The sequence below is a fragment of the Urocitellus parryii genome, chromosome 1 (genome assembly GCF_045843805.1).
Source record: "Urocitellus parryii isolate mUroPar1 chromosome 1, mUroPar1.hap1, whole genome shotgun sequence".
NCBI lineage: Eukaryota > Metazoa > Chordata > Mammalia > Rodentia > Sciuridae > Urocitellus > Urocitellus parryii.
In genome coordinates, this window is record NC_135531.1 from 197,322,541 (window position 1) to 197,339,125 (window position 16,585).

Sequence of the window (16,585 nt, forward strand, 5' to 3'; positions counted from 1 at the left end):
ATGTTTAAGGTTAAAAAAATACATATCTCTTATCCCTTTCTCTTTTTACCAACTTTCTTCTTTCTTTCATTGAAATGAAGTCTGTCTGGTCAAAAACACAAGCTTCAATAATTAAATATTATGGATATCAAATATATTATGAGACTAACTCATGACAAAATGAGTATTCCCTTCAAACTTCTGACTGGTAAAATCAACCTTCTAAGTAGCATGTGCAATAATAGAAACACTCAGAAATTCCTACTTAGGCTATGAAAAATTGATTAATAAATTAATCACACGTGAATTTACACAAAAAATACTAACTTTGAAAATAATGATTCAAAAGTTTTATACAATATCAAGCACAACTTCTATGGGAATATATTTCTGTCTAATGTGTGTACAAACATATTTTTTAAAAGCTTAGAAAAAAATGCATACAAATAATGAGGTCTAGCATATTCCTAATTTCTGCTTTGGCAAGTTTCACGCTTGTTGACAAACAACAATAAGATAGTAATAGTCTCTATAGCCTGACAAGAATATAGCTGGAATAACAACAAAGACAAATTTATAGAGAAACAGTACTAAGAGGTTTTCTTGTTCTGTTTTTCGTTTTTGTTGTTGAGCTAGACATTTAGAAAGGTTTTGATGGCTATGTATTGACTGTAAATCAGAACAAGTTATTTACCTCAAAGTACAAATTTATCAAATACCGTAAAAATTATCAATTTTATGTAATGGTTAGAACTTTAAGTGTATGGTATCAATAATACACTTACATATCTGAAATGTGTTCTCAGACTTACATAGTTGGCAATTTTAACTTTCATTTATCTTACACTCAATGGATTGTTTAATCTCCTCACTAAAATTTCAGACCCCAAGAGGAATTCCCTGTATTAATTAGCTTCACAGCATCCCCCACTCTTCTCCCCAACAAAAAACCATGAAGCCATGTCTCAGAAAAAAAGCCACTTTTAATGTTTCCACATAAGTGTACTAAAAAGATGAGGAGCATTTAAAAAGCACTAAAAATATAATAAAACATGTATTTGCTTACAGAACAGCAGTTTAAAAAGATATCTTTGGATATAGTGCTGTAATATTCTCATGGGTTAGATGCACTTTGGCAGGGTATGATATAAAGCTAGTTACTGCAGCCAAGACTCTTATGCAAACTTTACCTCTCTACAAGATACACTGAAAGAAAGAAATTGGATTCTAAATAGCTTAAAAATCCAAGAAAAACTATTCCCTTTTTTTTTTTTTGGTGGAAGAGTGGACGGTCAAAAATAAAATGTTCTTTATGAAAAAATATCATTTTATTTTAAAAATAAGAATGGTTGTTGTTATTATTTCTTAATTCTTCTTAGGTATAAGCTGACCAAGTTCTGAATGCTTTCTAAAACAATGCTCTAACCAGAACTAATCAATTATTAAATATACTTCATCTGCAGTGCAGAATTAAAAGCATAAATTCCCATGTTCAAGGTAGGGTGCTAACCTCAATGGAAAAACTTTTGGAAAGAATCTGATAGTGTAAAGAATGATGAGCAAACAAAACACATTAGAGGAAGTACAGGTGGTACTTTTTAGTTGGAACCTGGGACTAGTGTAGAGAACAACAGGCAAGGTAGGTCAGCTGCCTGCAGAGAAGCTAGATAATGGGTTTGCATGGTATCCTGAGAAATGGACAGCTCGAAAATTATTTTCATTTTAAGCAGTAGAGCATTACAATCATTTCATCAGAACTGTAAACAATGAAACAGACACATCAGTTCATGTTAGAGTGCACAACTTCAATACCAACTATATAAAGACCAACTGAAACAATGAGATGTGAGTTTCACCAATCCAATGGAGAAAGATAATTATAGAAGAACTCTCCTAACAGTTCAATATTTAACATATGATTTAGGAATACAGTAGGCCAACTTTCTCTTGTGATCTCTGTGTAATTAGGTCATCAGCTAATCTAAGGATGTTTCTGCAATATTGCACAATCATCCTCTCAAGTGCGGATTCAATACAAGGCATTATCATTGGGGACTAGTATTTTCATTACTCCAGGTGGATTTTTGTTGTTTCAAGATTACATTTACAATAGGGACACCGCCTGGTCATACTTGTCTAACCATATCTTGTGAAGTAGACATGAAGTGGTGAAGGCTCTGAAATTTTTATGCAGGGATTAGGCAAACAGGCAGTTGAAGAGATGTAAGAACAGTTGTTACTAAATATCTATTGAGAGATGAAGAAGAAAATTTTTTTATTACCTTAAGAAAAAAATTTCACTGCCTTAAATTCATATTCATCTATAACTGACAATTATAAAATAATACACATAGCATAGTTTTTTTGTGATGGTTATGAGGCAGTATGTAAAATTCCTAATCACAAAGAAGGCATTCAGTGAATGTTCTCCCATAGTCTTACAGGATTATTAGAGTTACTATCTTAAAGAAAAGAAGTAAGACTGATATACAACAGAAGGAAACTGTCAGACTTACTAAATTATCCAATCAGGAATTTAATTAAATGGATTTAGGCAAAGACCAAATGGAAAATGAGTTCAAGAACAGACTAAGAAAAGAAGATAAAAGCCAGTGAATGGATTTAATTCAGATACTAATAAGTCTATGAGAATACAAATCCTTCTCATTTTTGCCAGGCATACTCTACTGGAGTGGAGTTGAGCCCATGAATGTATCAAGGCAAGCTGGTCAAGACCATACTAGAATCTTCAACGTTATTCTCAGATTATTCAGTGTATTGAAGAATCACACATGGAAACAGAATGAAAGTTTCTGTGGTCCAGTGGAAGGTGACAATATGGTTCTGAATTATTGTCCTTAATAAGAGATTAACTCGGACTAGGGTTGTGGCTCAGCAGTAGAGCACTCGCCTATCACATGTGAGGCCCTGTGTTTGATCCTCAGTATGACATGAAAATAAATAAATAAAATAAAGGTATTGTGTCCAACTACTTCTACAAAAAATCATATATTTTAAAAAAGATATTACATAAAATATTCTTATTTATCTCAGTCATCTCTGTGCATTTTGTCCGGAAAAAAAAAAAAAAAAGATGGAGATAACCATTCTGCTAAATGCCAGCACTGGGATTTATTTGTGGCATTGATGTCTTTACCTCATGTTCTCCAACAAGAAATTTTGGGAAACATTTAGGTACTACAATACATCTTGTGTGAATACTTTATTAAAAAATGACTTTTGCTTAAAAAACATCTAATTCAAAATTATTTTCAAAGTCTGCAACTTTTAGCATACAATGCTAAGTAATAAATATAACTCATATTTATTATTAAAATTTTTAATTAATTTAATTTAATTTTAATTGGATATATATGATAGCAGAATATTATTTTGATTCATTGTACACAACTGCAGCACAACTTTACATTTTTATGGTTGTACATTATGTAGTGTCATAGCATATGTGCAGTCATACATGTACATAGAGTAATGATGTCCATCTCATTCCACCATCTTTTCTGCCCCCATGCACCCTCCCTCTCCACTGTCTCCTTTGCCCAATGAAAATTCCTCCATTTTTCCCATGCCTCCCTCCTCCCCAACATGGATTAGCATTCATTTATCAGAGAGAACATCTGGTCTTTGTTTTTTGGAATTGGCTTACTTTGCTTAGTATGATATTCTCCAACTCTATACATTTACTTGCAAATGCCATAATTTTATTCTCTTTTAATTCTGAGTAATATTTTCATTGTGTATTTATATCAGTTTCTTTATCTATTCATCTATTGAAGGGCCTCTAGGTTGCTTCCACAGTTTAGCTATTGTGAATTGAGCTGCTATGAACATTGATGTGGCTGCGTTACTACAGAATGCTGATTTTAAGTCCTTTGGAGTGGGATCAAGGAGTGGGATAGCTGGATCAAATGGTGGTTCCATAAGAAGAACAAAAATTAATAAGATATATATATATATATATATATATATAAGATATATATATATAATTTTTATATATAAAAATTAATAAGATATATATATATATATATATATATATATATATATATATATATCTTTCATTTTCCCTAATGCTCCTTGGTTAATAATCTCTTGAATGTGTTACTGATCACTCATATACATTTTACCACAGTACTGCTTGGGAGTGATTCTCAATACTAAAGGTAGAATTCCCAAGGGGGCCAGATCAGAATCCTTTGTGGGCCTTTCCAAATAACAGCTTTCTGTCAAAATTCATTTTTTCTATGTCTCTTTCAAGACTTTTATACTTCTCTTCTATTGGTTTTATTAGGTTTTGTACTAAGATTAGTAGACCTAATAACTTTGGTTTGCTAAAATGAAAAATAAAATGTTTAATCTAAATGTGGTATTTAGAAAAAGCTATGAAGACTGAGCCAAACCCAAACCTATAGCCAACACTCTTTGCGTGCTATTATATAGTTTTCCAGAGACTTAGTTGTCTCATCAGAAAAAGAGGAATAATAACTGCTTTAAAGTGCTAAATGCTACAGATACTCATTTATCTACTCAATAAAATGTACATATTATTTAGGTAGATTTGTCTTTCTTTTGTAGAGAAACAAAACATAGAGTTTAGATTCCACAACTAGCTTCTTTATAGTCATTCAGAATTGCCTAATATATCTGAATTTGAATCAAAATTTTGTTTATTAAGAAACATGAAAGACATTCTTTCTCCTGTATACTCCACAGAGACAGAGTAGACATACAAAGAGATAAGATACACAATAACATTTTTCACATTGTAATCAAATGTTCATTTCTATATTATTATGTAAGTTTTAAATGCAAGCCAGTTTTATCTATATTGATTTTCTCACAGTAATCCTTTGAAAAATCTTTCTAAAATATTTTTTTTTCAATGCTGAATATTTTTTTCAGGTAAATTCAGAGAAAAGTGCCTAAAAATGATGAGGACAAAACTTGCAGAGATAATCTCTGGAATGTAGTTTTTGACTGGTATTCAAACAAACTTGATCAGTTCATTATTTTTGCTTAAATGGTGTGATAGAGATTTCGAGTAATTATACATGCAAGGAATATTCAGACTTCATTATAAACTCACAAACTGTCATGGTAAAGGCAGAACCCATCATATCTAATGGCAGCCATTCTGTGACATGTTGATAACATAAATGGTTTATAAGCATGACAGAGGAGCTCAGCTCTGCTCACACTCCTGCCCCACACCTATCATTAAATTACTTCCACACATTTAACCACCTTTTTTTTCTAAAATGACTTTCAAATTGTATGGCATAAATCTGACTTCATCAAAAATTACTTACTCTGATTAAAATATTTCTAGTGCATTCATTTTTTTGTTCAAACATTAATATTCTATTTAGCATTTTGTGAATTGTTCAACAAAATTATTCTCTTTATTTTTCTAGATTTACTAAAAACTGTTGTATAAATAAATGCATTCTAAGTTGCAGATAATTTTCTACAAAGATTGTGATGTGCAATTATTTGATTTTTCCCTGGATTTACTAAATAATTTTAACCACATATTGAAGTACAGATTGCTACTATCATTCCAGCACGTTAAGTGAAGGAAAAAGTTGCTTAGTTAAGTTTGGAAAATAATTAGCTAGCTAGAGAATATTCTAGCTCTTTGACTATTCAATATTTCATTTTCCTTTGACAAATATGTCTGGATTAGTTAAGGTAACCACTAATGTGATAAAGGACTTGTGCTTGTGTTCAAACAATTTCCAACTGCTGATTACGGGCAGCATTCCTTTTGCTGATACAATTTGTTATTTGCCTTTTATTATGAATGAGGATTCTCCATAGAATCCTTGAAATAGCTATCATCCATTGCTCTCATTAGGACTTTTGGTCCATGCTTACGAAAGACAGCTTCATCATTTTTTATGTTATTGTAGTTTTCAAAATGTTGGACTCAATTTTTTAAACATTTCTTTTCCATTCACTGAAGTATTAAAACTCATATCTTCATATTTCACTTTTATAATCATTGTCATTAATTTATATACTCTAACATCAAAAATTACATAGTATTATTTTATTATATTGAATAATGATCACTAAACTGTTATATTAACATTTATCAACTACTTTAATAAATTACAATTACTAAATCAAAATCACCGTTCCACATTTGAAAATCATATTATATTACAGAATTTTATTTCCTTTTCAATTTGATTGTATATATTTTTCTTTATTTCTCTAGAGATTTTTATGGTGGCAGTATTTGTAGGTTAATCATTTTCACTGTAAATTGTAAAATAACTGGACACATGTTAAAATTTTCATGCGTAGTTCTCCAGGAATGTGCAAATAAAAGTTTTTACTCTCATGTGGAAAGCTGATAGAAGAGAGAGAGAGAGAGGGAGTCAGTGAATATAACAACATTTTTTAGTATTTATGGTACTATATAGGAAAGAAAGGACAGTTATTATTCTGTCAAATTTATGACATGAGAAGTCAAAATTATTCACAAATCTTAAGTCATTTTTGAAAAATGATGTATAAAACTCTGTTTGCTTGGGGGAAAAAAAGGTCCACAAACACAAGTAGCTACTACCAATTAGCATAAATCTAATAGTTTTTAAAGTATTTTTAACAAATTCTGCAGTTGATGAACTTATAATTAACAAATAAATTTCTTGCCTTTTTTTTTAATCACACCTCCTGTATCACATTGTGAAATACCATGGCAGTGAAAAAAATCACAATTCACAGCTAGGTGATACTGTAATAAGCATTAAAGAAAGAATTACAATTAACTCCACAATTTACTACGTATAAAAGTAGAATTACTGAATGTGTATGTGTGAATATTTAAAACATGCAGTTGGTATAGTCATTTAGTGTGTTTATATTTGTACACTTAGCTTTCCAATATTCATAAGCTGTGCTAGAAATTTCAGAATGCTACTTACTGGTCTATAAATTAAATCCTAAAAGGGTAATAGAAAATATTGAATTGAAATACTCACTGTGGAAGGACTGAAGAATATTGATTGTCCATTCATCTGTTAATCTTCCTGTTTTTGTTATTTGAATGCATTTCAGTTGATTTGAAGAGTCTCTTGATTCAATCCAACAAATCATTTCTTCATTGTAAATAAAATCCAGAGTGTGAATTTCATTCATGTTGACTGAGCTTATAGTTGCCATTTTACTTCCATTAAGATAGAACATCTCAATTGTTTCAGAATTTGCAATTAGTAACATAGGCGGCCTATCTGTAGGCTCTGGAATAAAAGAGAGAAATGAAATAAATAAGGGAGCTTCTTTTTTCTTTTTTAAAAGTTGCATTACTCATTAAAAGTCATTCCTACACTTTTCAGACGTGTTTAAAACTTTAAAAAGTGCTTGCAAAACAACTTATTTAATAAACCATCTATATGCTTCACTGACTATTTTAACTCACTGGGAAAATGCACTGCACTGCGTACTTGTATTCCTTATTGCCTTCATCATAATGTATTGTCTGAATGCTATTTACTTTTTCAATGGTGGTAAATAAAGGAAGTGCTATGAGTTGTTTCTCTAGCAATGATGATGGATCTGTACTGACCTCTCCACACAGTTTCCAGGTTTCCCTTGTGAGCAAGGGCATGCTGTTTTGAGGTGAATATATGAGGTCAAAAATAGATTATCTGGAGAGGAACATACACAGCTCAGACTCATAAAAAGAGTATACCTGTGACCTTGGCCTCATTGGCCCCTTGGCCAAACAATCACATGTTCTCTTAGTCACTAGATTATGATGGCTGAGCCACTTCCTTCCACATTCCTTTCCTATAGCCAGAAAAATGAGATCCTAGGTATAAAAAAGAACCTGCTCCATACTGCATTTTTGAACAATGCAACTTTGCTGGTGTTAGGATTGTAGAGTTTTTGATAAAAATCGGAAAAAAAAAATCACACACCCTTTTAATAGCATGTATGAAGGTAATAATAAATCCCATATAGAAGGAATGTTTTAAGATGGAAGATGGCAGAGCTGCCTCTTAACTGGTTTCCCATCTGCCATCTATGCTTTCAGTGTTTCCCAACAATGGATAGAACTGTGTCATATAAACATAGGGAAGATCAGAGGAGTCCTCTTCTCAATCCTTCAAAGACTCCCATTTCAGCTAGTACAAAGGTCAAAGCCTTTATATTAAACTGTAAACCTCTGCCTGATTTGCATTCTCATTCCATCTTCAGTTTTGTTTCCTTCATCTCCTCACTACTATCCCTTGTTCTTCTCACTCCAGAAACACTGCACTCCCTACTGTTCCTAAAAAGAGCTGGTCAAGCTGCCAGCTGAGAGGCCCTGCTTTCTTCTAGGAATACTCATCCTCTAAATATCAGATTGGCTGACCTTCTTACCCCAACCAGGTAAGATGTCATTGTTCTGGTGAGGACTTCTCTTACTATTTTGTCTTCTGAATATTGCAAGCCTCTATACTCCTTCACAATTTTATTCCTTTGTTATTACCAGAAGACTTAGTATGCCTGTTTATTTATGATAAATTGTATATCTCTGTGGCTGTATTTCTGGCATCTAGAAAAAAGCCTAGGACCCATGCCCAGTAGTACATTGATACAAATGAGGAAAACATCCAGAACTCTTATATAGCAGAGTTATTTAGAAACCTTCTGTGGAATATAGCATTTTTTTTAAGTATGAAGGGAATCCAGAGAGAGACGGTATTCAGAAAACATCATATTTCATAAACATCGTTTGATCATTCTGCAAGAAAGCAATGCTGAGTGCTATAGGATGGGACAAAAGAAAATTAGGATACTGTGCACAATGTTATTAAATAAGTCTAATGTTTGAAAGCAGTATTACTTGGTAGTCTTTATCTTTCTGGTGGGGTAAGGCTATCCTATCGGGTTCTTTGTGTTTCCCTCAGATTAAATAACCCTCTTACGAAGATGGTTTGGAATCTGCCCTGGTGAGCTTGATGCCATCAAGCCTAAGATGGATCCAGTGTACTTTATGAATATTTGAATTCTTACACCTAAGGAATGATCTCAATCAAACCACAAGATTCCTCTCTATCTTCAGAAAAGTACCAAACATTTTGGACTGAATGAAAAGAACAAAAATATTAAAACAAAAAGCAATACAAAGACATCGAAACAAAACTCAGTAGGGTTATAAAACTAAGTAGCCCAAATAGTCTTTTACCAATGGATACAACAGATTTATCCTGGGCTGCCTGAACATAGGCCAACAGATAGAAGTCTCAACAATGCTAAGGTCACTTCCCCAATATAGAGCTCCCTCAGGAACAGTAAAATTGTGAAGTGTCTTTGCTTAGAGTGACTTTGTCAAGGACCCACATCTGAACCTGGTAAGAAAGTTGCCTTCTCTTCTAATCTCGTAAATCTGTCTGGAGACTGTATTATCCTTGCACCTGCCTTCCCCTTATTCACAGCTCCAGATATGGTCACTTTTCTACACTCCTTTTTTTTTTTTTTTTTTTTTTCGTTTTCCAGGTGACTTTGTCACTCTCAGAGAAGAGTCTTCAATGGCTGTATTATCAGGTTAACCTAGATATGTTGACACTAATGTCAAAGCTTAATGTCTTCATTTGACAAATGAACATTAGTGAAACTGCCTCTCACTTAAAATGAGTCACAATTAAAAACTTCTTTACTGAAAAGCTTTAGGTAAAGTCTAGATCCAGACAATCATTTCTTAGCCAGCCAAAACTCAATAATTCAAGCATGTCATAAACATTCTTTGGAGAGAGTCTGGAATATAAAGGATTGTTGAGCTTCTCCTAAGAAAATGAGATAAAAATCAGTTAATGGTCAACACAGGCAATGCTTAATTGACAAAATTAATCAATTTATTTTATTTGCAGCTGATTTTGAATGCATTATGTGATTATTTTAATGAAAAACATATAGAGCCCCAATTAAACAGAATACCAGTAAAGAGATTATGATAAAATGATTCAGAATCTGACATAGTTTGATTTAATAATGGTGACTTTAAAAATACAAATGACACAGTGGAGGAAAGAGACTTACAATGTTTGTTGTGAAGTGCTTTATTGAAGAAATAATTCTGTACCTCTGCTAATTATTAACTGTGGTTTCCCTCTTTAGAATAATAAGGAAAATTTAAGTATGGGGGAAGAAAGTCATGAAAACCTAAGAACCCACAGAAAATCATCAGGATCTAAAGTTACAAGTCTTTTCATCTACTTCGTTATGCAAGTCAACATAGCCCTAGCAAAGACTGCAGCCTGTTTCTAGCTGCAGTGCACTGGATCTCTCCCATGCTTCATTACCTCAAGTTTCTGTAAGACAGCTGAAGAGCACCATTAGCTTAGGTAATAAGGATACAGACTGACCAGAGTAAAGGCAATGCCCCTGCAGGTTGTCATTCTAAGAATCAATGGACAGTTTTTCCAAAGGAACAGTTGGAAAACATTACCTGACTTGAGTCAAAGGGATACCTAAGTCAACATTCAGTAAGAGGAAGTAAACATTAACTTTCCACATAGAAGAGACTGGAATTCAAGAAAGCACTTTACCATGGAGAACCAAGATTTTCCTTGACGAAACCTCCACAACAGCCTGTCAAAAAACTTGCCATAGAGCAGAAAAGCTGCCCTCATCCTCATGATAACACCCCATGTTGACATTAGTAAATGTAGTGTTTTCTCTTTTTATTCATAGAAAAGTGTATTTGGGCTCTGTATGATCAAAAAGAGATTTTATTTTTCCCAATCATGAAAGATAAACTAATCTTTGGCACATTCCTTGAAGACTGATTTTAAACTTGTGAACTGAAAAGAGAAACTCAGAAATATGAAAAAGCTCATATTGCCAGACCCCAAAATTTATCCAAAAAAAAATACTTATTTAAAACACCAAGTTAATACAATCAAATCCTTGCAAAACATCCTCATCTTCTCATAGTTGAGAAAACAATAAATGTGTATCTATGGACTAATTATACGATTTTGACATACATTTGATGCTAAAAATATTTTCTTTTAAAAAAAAAGTTTTATTTTTTAGTTGTAGTTGGACACAATACCTTTTTTTTTTTAAATTTTTATGTGGTGCTGAGGATGGAACCCAAGCCCTCACACATGCTAGGTGAATGCTGTAATGCTGAGCCACAACTCCGGCCCCTAAAAATATTTTCAATATGAATAAAAGCTGTCACTTTTAAGGTTTTGTTTAAAACTTAATTTTTTTCATTCAAGTATAAGAACGCTAATTTAGTTACTTTTAAGCAATACAAAAATCTGGATTCAGATGCTCATAAATCAATATAAATCTAACAAATATATATGTATATAATTCATTTATAAGTAAATGGACACCTTCTAGTTGTACCATGTTCTGATATCCCTTAATTAAACCTGTGGTTGTGAGCAATTATCTCCAATGAGTGAAGTTCAGCAGGTTCACCTCAATATTTACAAAGTCCTGAATAAAAGGTTAAATAAAGACTTGGTTGTAAAATATATAAAATGAAGTGCCAAAATGAGACTAAAATAGTAAGAAAAAGGAAAATTGTGATTCATCAGCTCAAAGAATTTATTTCAAACCAATATCTACTTGGAGGTATTGAAGCAGAAAATTTAAATGTTTTAATTTAATTTTATCATACACCAATTAATTAAAGGCTGTAAAAATAAGAAAAAAATGTATGGAGTTAGAGATGATAAGGATGCTAACAACTTGTAATCAAAAAGCATGCAGACTCATATAGGTAGTGAATTACTGCTAAATGAAACATAAAGCAATATATATAAAAAGATTATGAAGTTTTTATAAAGAAACACTTTCTTAGACTATGTAAAGAAAAGAAAAAGTTGAATACCATTAGAAGAAAAATATCTAGTTTTTTAAAGAGAGGCTATTTTCCATATTATATAATAAACTATAAATCAAAGTCTACCAAACCAATTTAATATCATATAAGGGAAAAAAAGATAGAGGTTTTCTTTCTGTATTCTAAAATATTTTTTTTCTCAACTCTTTTAACTAAAAAATTTCTCTATCAAATGAATAATATAAGAATAAGGATCTATTACCAAACATAAAATGAAATATAATATTTTATAAAGGAAAAATAAGATATGGTTCAAACATGAAAATTAAACTGTGTTAAAAATGGTATTGGGCTTAGCAAGAAAGTATGTATTACTACATCTGTGCTATAACTTATCTCACACCATTTTTTATTGTCACATGCTTTTATGTTGACCTGTTCTTTGGACAAAATAGTATAGTTAATTTACTTAGTATTTATAAATCTTAGGTATTCAACTGGAATTTGAAAGCAATCAGTAAAATAGTCTACTTTAAGGAAAGATATAATGTAGTAGAAAGATTAAGGTATATTGGAAAGATCTATATTTTTATAATCAAGTTGGTACCTATGTTGAAAGATTCATAGTGTCATTCAGTTTCAAGTAATGTTTACAGACAGTTGCTTAATTGAGTCAAAAGATTCCTAATGGTGATGACATTTGACCTCAGTCTTCCTTTAATGGAAGAACATGGATTTGACATTCAAAGAGAGAAATAAAGAAATCAGGTAGGACAAAATAACTTTAAAAACACTAGAATATTTTGGGAAGATACTGACTTCAGTGAAAAGTTTTCTGGAGGGGAGAGAATTCATAACTGATGGAAATTTCTCATAATGCTTCTCATAATTTTTTATATTTTAGCAGTAAGATTCTATAAAAGCCAGGCTACCTGTTTATTTTTTATTCTATATTCACAGCAGTACCATGAATCAGATGCTAATGTTATCCACATTATAGAAATTAGAAAACTAAGGTATACAAACATTAAGTAACTTGTTTAAGATCATAAGCTACTGAGAAGAAAGAACTGGATTAAAAATCATAGCATTTTTTAGTGGCTGAGAAAGTAAGCTGAAGACAAGCTATACAGGTTAACCAATGTCAAGAAGATAGACATTTTTAATTTGGGGTGCAATGGGAAGCCAGAGTTCATTTTAGAAAGATGATAACATGATCAAAACTGTACTTTAAGAAGATCAAATCAGAAATAATATATGGAATACTAATGTCAGTAGGATGCAGTGGAAAGGACAACTAAAATATACTGGGAAAGATAGATTTTCATTCAACTTTCAGAATTATCTGTTTTTACATTTACTTCTTAATTGGTGCACTGTAATTCATGTCAAATGGGAAGGTAAAATGTAAAAGTCCTCTTACACCCTGTCTTGGTGGTGGTTACTTGGAAAGAAGTTAAGTAAAAGAAAGAAAAAAAAGATATCTTTGTTCCTGTTTAGACTGATGAAGAGCAGAAAGTAACAATGGCTCTATGTGGCCACATTCCTACTGGAAGTAGACTCATCACAGAAATGAAATCCACAGAGAAATCTTCAAAAAATCCCTTGAAAAGGCTTTAGCACACTAGATTCCATGCATTATATAAAGAATACTGACAATCTCATTTTTAATTATAAAAAGGTACTCCTAAATGTTGAAAAAAGTTGGTAACAAGTGCATCAGATACTGGTATGAGTGAAATGGCATTTTAATTTCTCAGAAAATAGGTAATGAGTACCTAAGTGGGAAGAATTGATATCTGGGGAGACATGAGTTGATGCAGTGAGGTAGATGTTCTGAACAGTAATGATTGTTGGATTGTAGATGAAAAGGGAGATGGATGGAGTCAAGAATATGTGGCTATTTTAGATTTGGGTGACGGGGACAATGTTGGCATCATTAAAATAAATGGGAAAGAAAGAAATCAAAGAGTCAGTTTTAAAAGAACAGGAAGTATTCATTGTTGGCCCTTTAGTCCAGTGGCTAAAATTGTTGATAATCTTGTCTTTGGCATTACAAAAGCTCACTCAAACTACTGACCAACCTGAGTTAACTGTAGATCTTAAAACAACTTAATTATGTTTCCACTTATACCTTATTAGTGAAAAACTTGTACCTTTCTTTAGAGAAGGTTTCAATTTATAATGTGCTAATTGTCAAGCAATAAAATTCTTTGTAGAAAGAACACGGAACATTCATTTTATAAGAACAACAGAAACCAATGATATCATAGTAACAAAAAGTACAGCCTTCAAATTTTGCAAATTTGTCAGAATAATTTTCTCTATATCACAGACATGGCACACCAGAATAAAGAGAGGCTTCCTCTGTTACTTGAAAACCTTACTTGGCCTGCAGTTATATACTCAATAAATAGATAGAAGTTGGGAGATATGAATTTGAACTCTCTGGGGTTTTCAAAGATAGTTTAGGTCAGGTGCTGTGATGCAAGCCTGTAATCCTGGTGGCTTGGAAGGCTGAGGCAGGAGGATGGCAAGTTCAAAGCCAACCTCAGCAAAAGTGAGGCTCTAAGCAACTCAGACTCTGTCTCTAAATAAAATACAAAAAATAGGGCTGGGGATATGGCTCAGTGGTTGTTGCCCCTGAATTCAATCCCTGGGACCAAAAAAAAAAAAAAAGAGAGAGAAAGACATTTTGCTGAATTCATAAAAATACAAATGTGCATATATTTAATAAATATAGTGAAATAAATAATATACTGTAATTACTATCACAGAAAGGATGAATGAAATTTAACTGATAACAATTAACAGTGCATCTCAAAATCTCAGAGTATCATTAATTCAATTTTTAGGTTATTAAGTGAATATCACAACTAGTTGATAGTCCATGAATAGTTAATTCATTTTAGTTCCTGAGAGGTGGCCATGATCACCATCTTTTTTCTTTAAAGAAAAGACAAAATTATTCTGGCTACTTTCAGAACTTCTGGTCACTTAGTTTCTAATTATAACCAGCACGAACTAATTTGGCTATAAGAATACAAATTTTCAACCCAGATATATCCCTCTATATTACAAATTGGCAATATTTGAATTAAAACAAATATTAGCTTGTTTGAAAATTGGTTCTAAGTAACTTCTATTCATAAAATATTTCATGTTTCAAAACATTTAAAACCCCACATTTAATTTGACTCCTAAAAATAAAATATTGCACCAGCATTGACATTTTTATTTATTTGTTCCACAGATATTTATTGAGACTGGTTAGCTTCTGTAAGGCTCTGCTCTAGATGCCAGAGTTAACAGCAGTGAACAAAATTAACTAATCCCTATTTACAGTTAACTGGATGAAGCAGATGTTAAGCAAATAAACCTATGCTATTGAATATTGTTTGATAGTTAAAAAAATTAATGAAGACAAGTAAAACATACAGATGAGGATGAGTGCTGCCCCTTAAAGAGACTAGTGCAAATCAGAATGTATCTGAAAGTTAAAAGCAAAGGGTTTGAGAGAAGGAGAGGGGTCCAAGAAGACTCCAAAACTTTGGCCTGAAAACACTAGGAGAATGGAGACTGACATTTCCCAAGGTGGTAAACACTGAAGAAAAGCTTTCCTAGATCAGGGAATCAAGAGGTCAGATCAAGATATGTAGAGCTTGGTATTTCTGCTAAATAACCAAATGGAGATACTGAATATACTGTTGAATCCGTGAGTCTGGAGGTTAACACAGAGGTCAAAACTGATGAAAATTTTAAAGTCTCGTCTCTAGATATTTTTGAAGCCAGAGAAGAAAGGTGTGTATTTTTAAAGCAATGATTCAGGATGAGAGGACATAGGAAATCAGCAAAGAAAGAGAAGATGTGGAAAGGATTGAGTTTTGGGTCATGCTAAAATAGTGGCAAAATAAAGATACTGTAGCAAAAGAGGTCAAGAAAAATGCCCAATTATGTAAGAATGAAATTTGACAAGAGTAGTTCTTTAAAAGAGCAAATATTATGGTGATTGCCTGTAATTCCAGTGGCTGGGGAGGCTGAGGTAGGAGGATTGAGTGTTCAAGGTCAGCCTCAGCAACTTAGTGAGGGGCTAAGCAACTTAATGGGACCCTGTGTCAAAATAAATAATGCAAAGGGCTGGGAATGTGGTTCACTAGTTAAGCACCCCTGTGTTCAATTCACTGGTAGAGGTCACTGGTGACCTTGCCAATAAGTACAAATGCATACTAAGAATAAGGTAAGAATCATGGAGGTGAGTTCAAGAGAAGGAGGGTAATAAGGAGTATTTCTGCTATGAGAAAAGAAGAGTCGTATGTAGTTGGAAATAAAAGGGGATTAAAGGAAATATTTTCACATCATCTTTACAGATGTAGAAAAATGATGTATGCTGAAGGAAATGATGCAAAGGAATGAAAAATATTAGTGGTTTCAAGGAATAAGGAAAATAATTGTGTGAAACTAATCTTGAAACAGGTGAGAGAAGATGGGATTGGCTTACAATTGCAGGACTAATCAGCATTTGTTTTTGAATTCAGGGTGGAAAGATTGGTTCTAGATTCACACAGACGGGAAAATTGATGGAGTTGGAATGAGAAAGTTCTCTTTTAATTGCTGTCTTTTTTCAGGGAAATATTAAATATGATCATCATCTTAAGAATAAGGAGGAGGGAGGTAAACAAGAAAACTCATTATCTACAGGAGGAAGAAAAGATCATTTAATCTATTTCACTTTTTTTTTTTTCTGACAGGGCTGCCAAATGATGTAAAAGAATAACGTACATTTAAGTT

The 16,585-nt window shown here is 32.4% G+C and overlaps 1 protein-coding gene across 1 annotated transcript in view; it reads right to left on the minus strand.

Annotated features, from left to right (window-relative positions):
• The window catches only part of Lrp1b (LDL receptor related protein 1B), a 1,492,917-nt gene that overhangs the window by 949,158 nt on the left and 527,174 nt on the right, over positions 1-16,585 (minus strand). Inside the window, exon 6 of the mRNA XM_077794359.1 lies at positions 6,990-7,247. Within this exon, the coding sequence (XP_077650485.1) occupies positions 6,990-7,247 (258 nt within the window). The remainder of the gene's footprint in view (positions 1-6,989; positions 7,248-16,585) is intronic.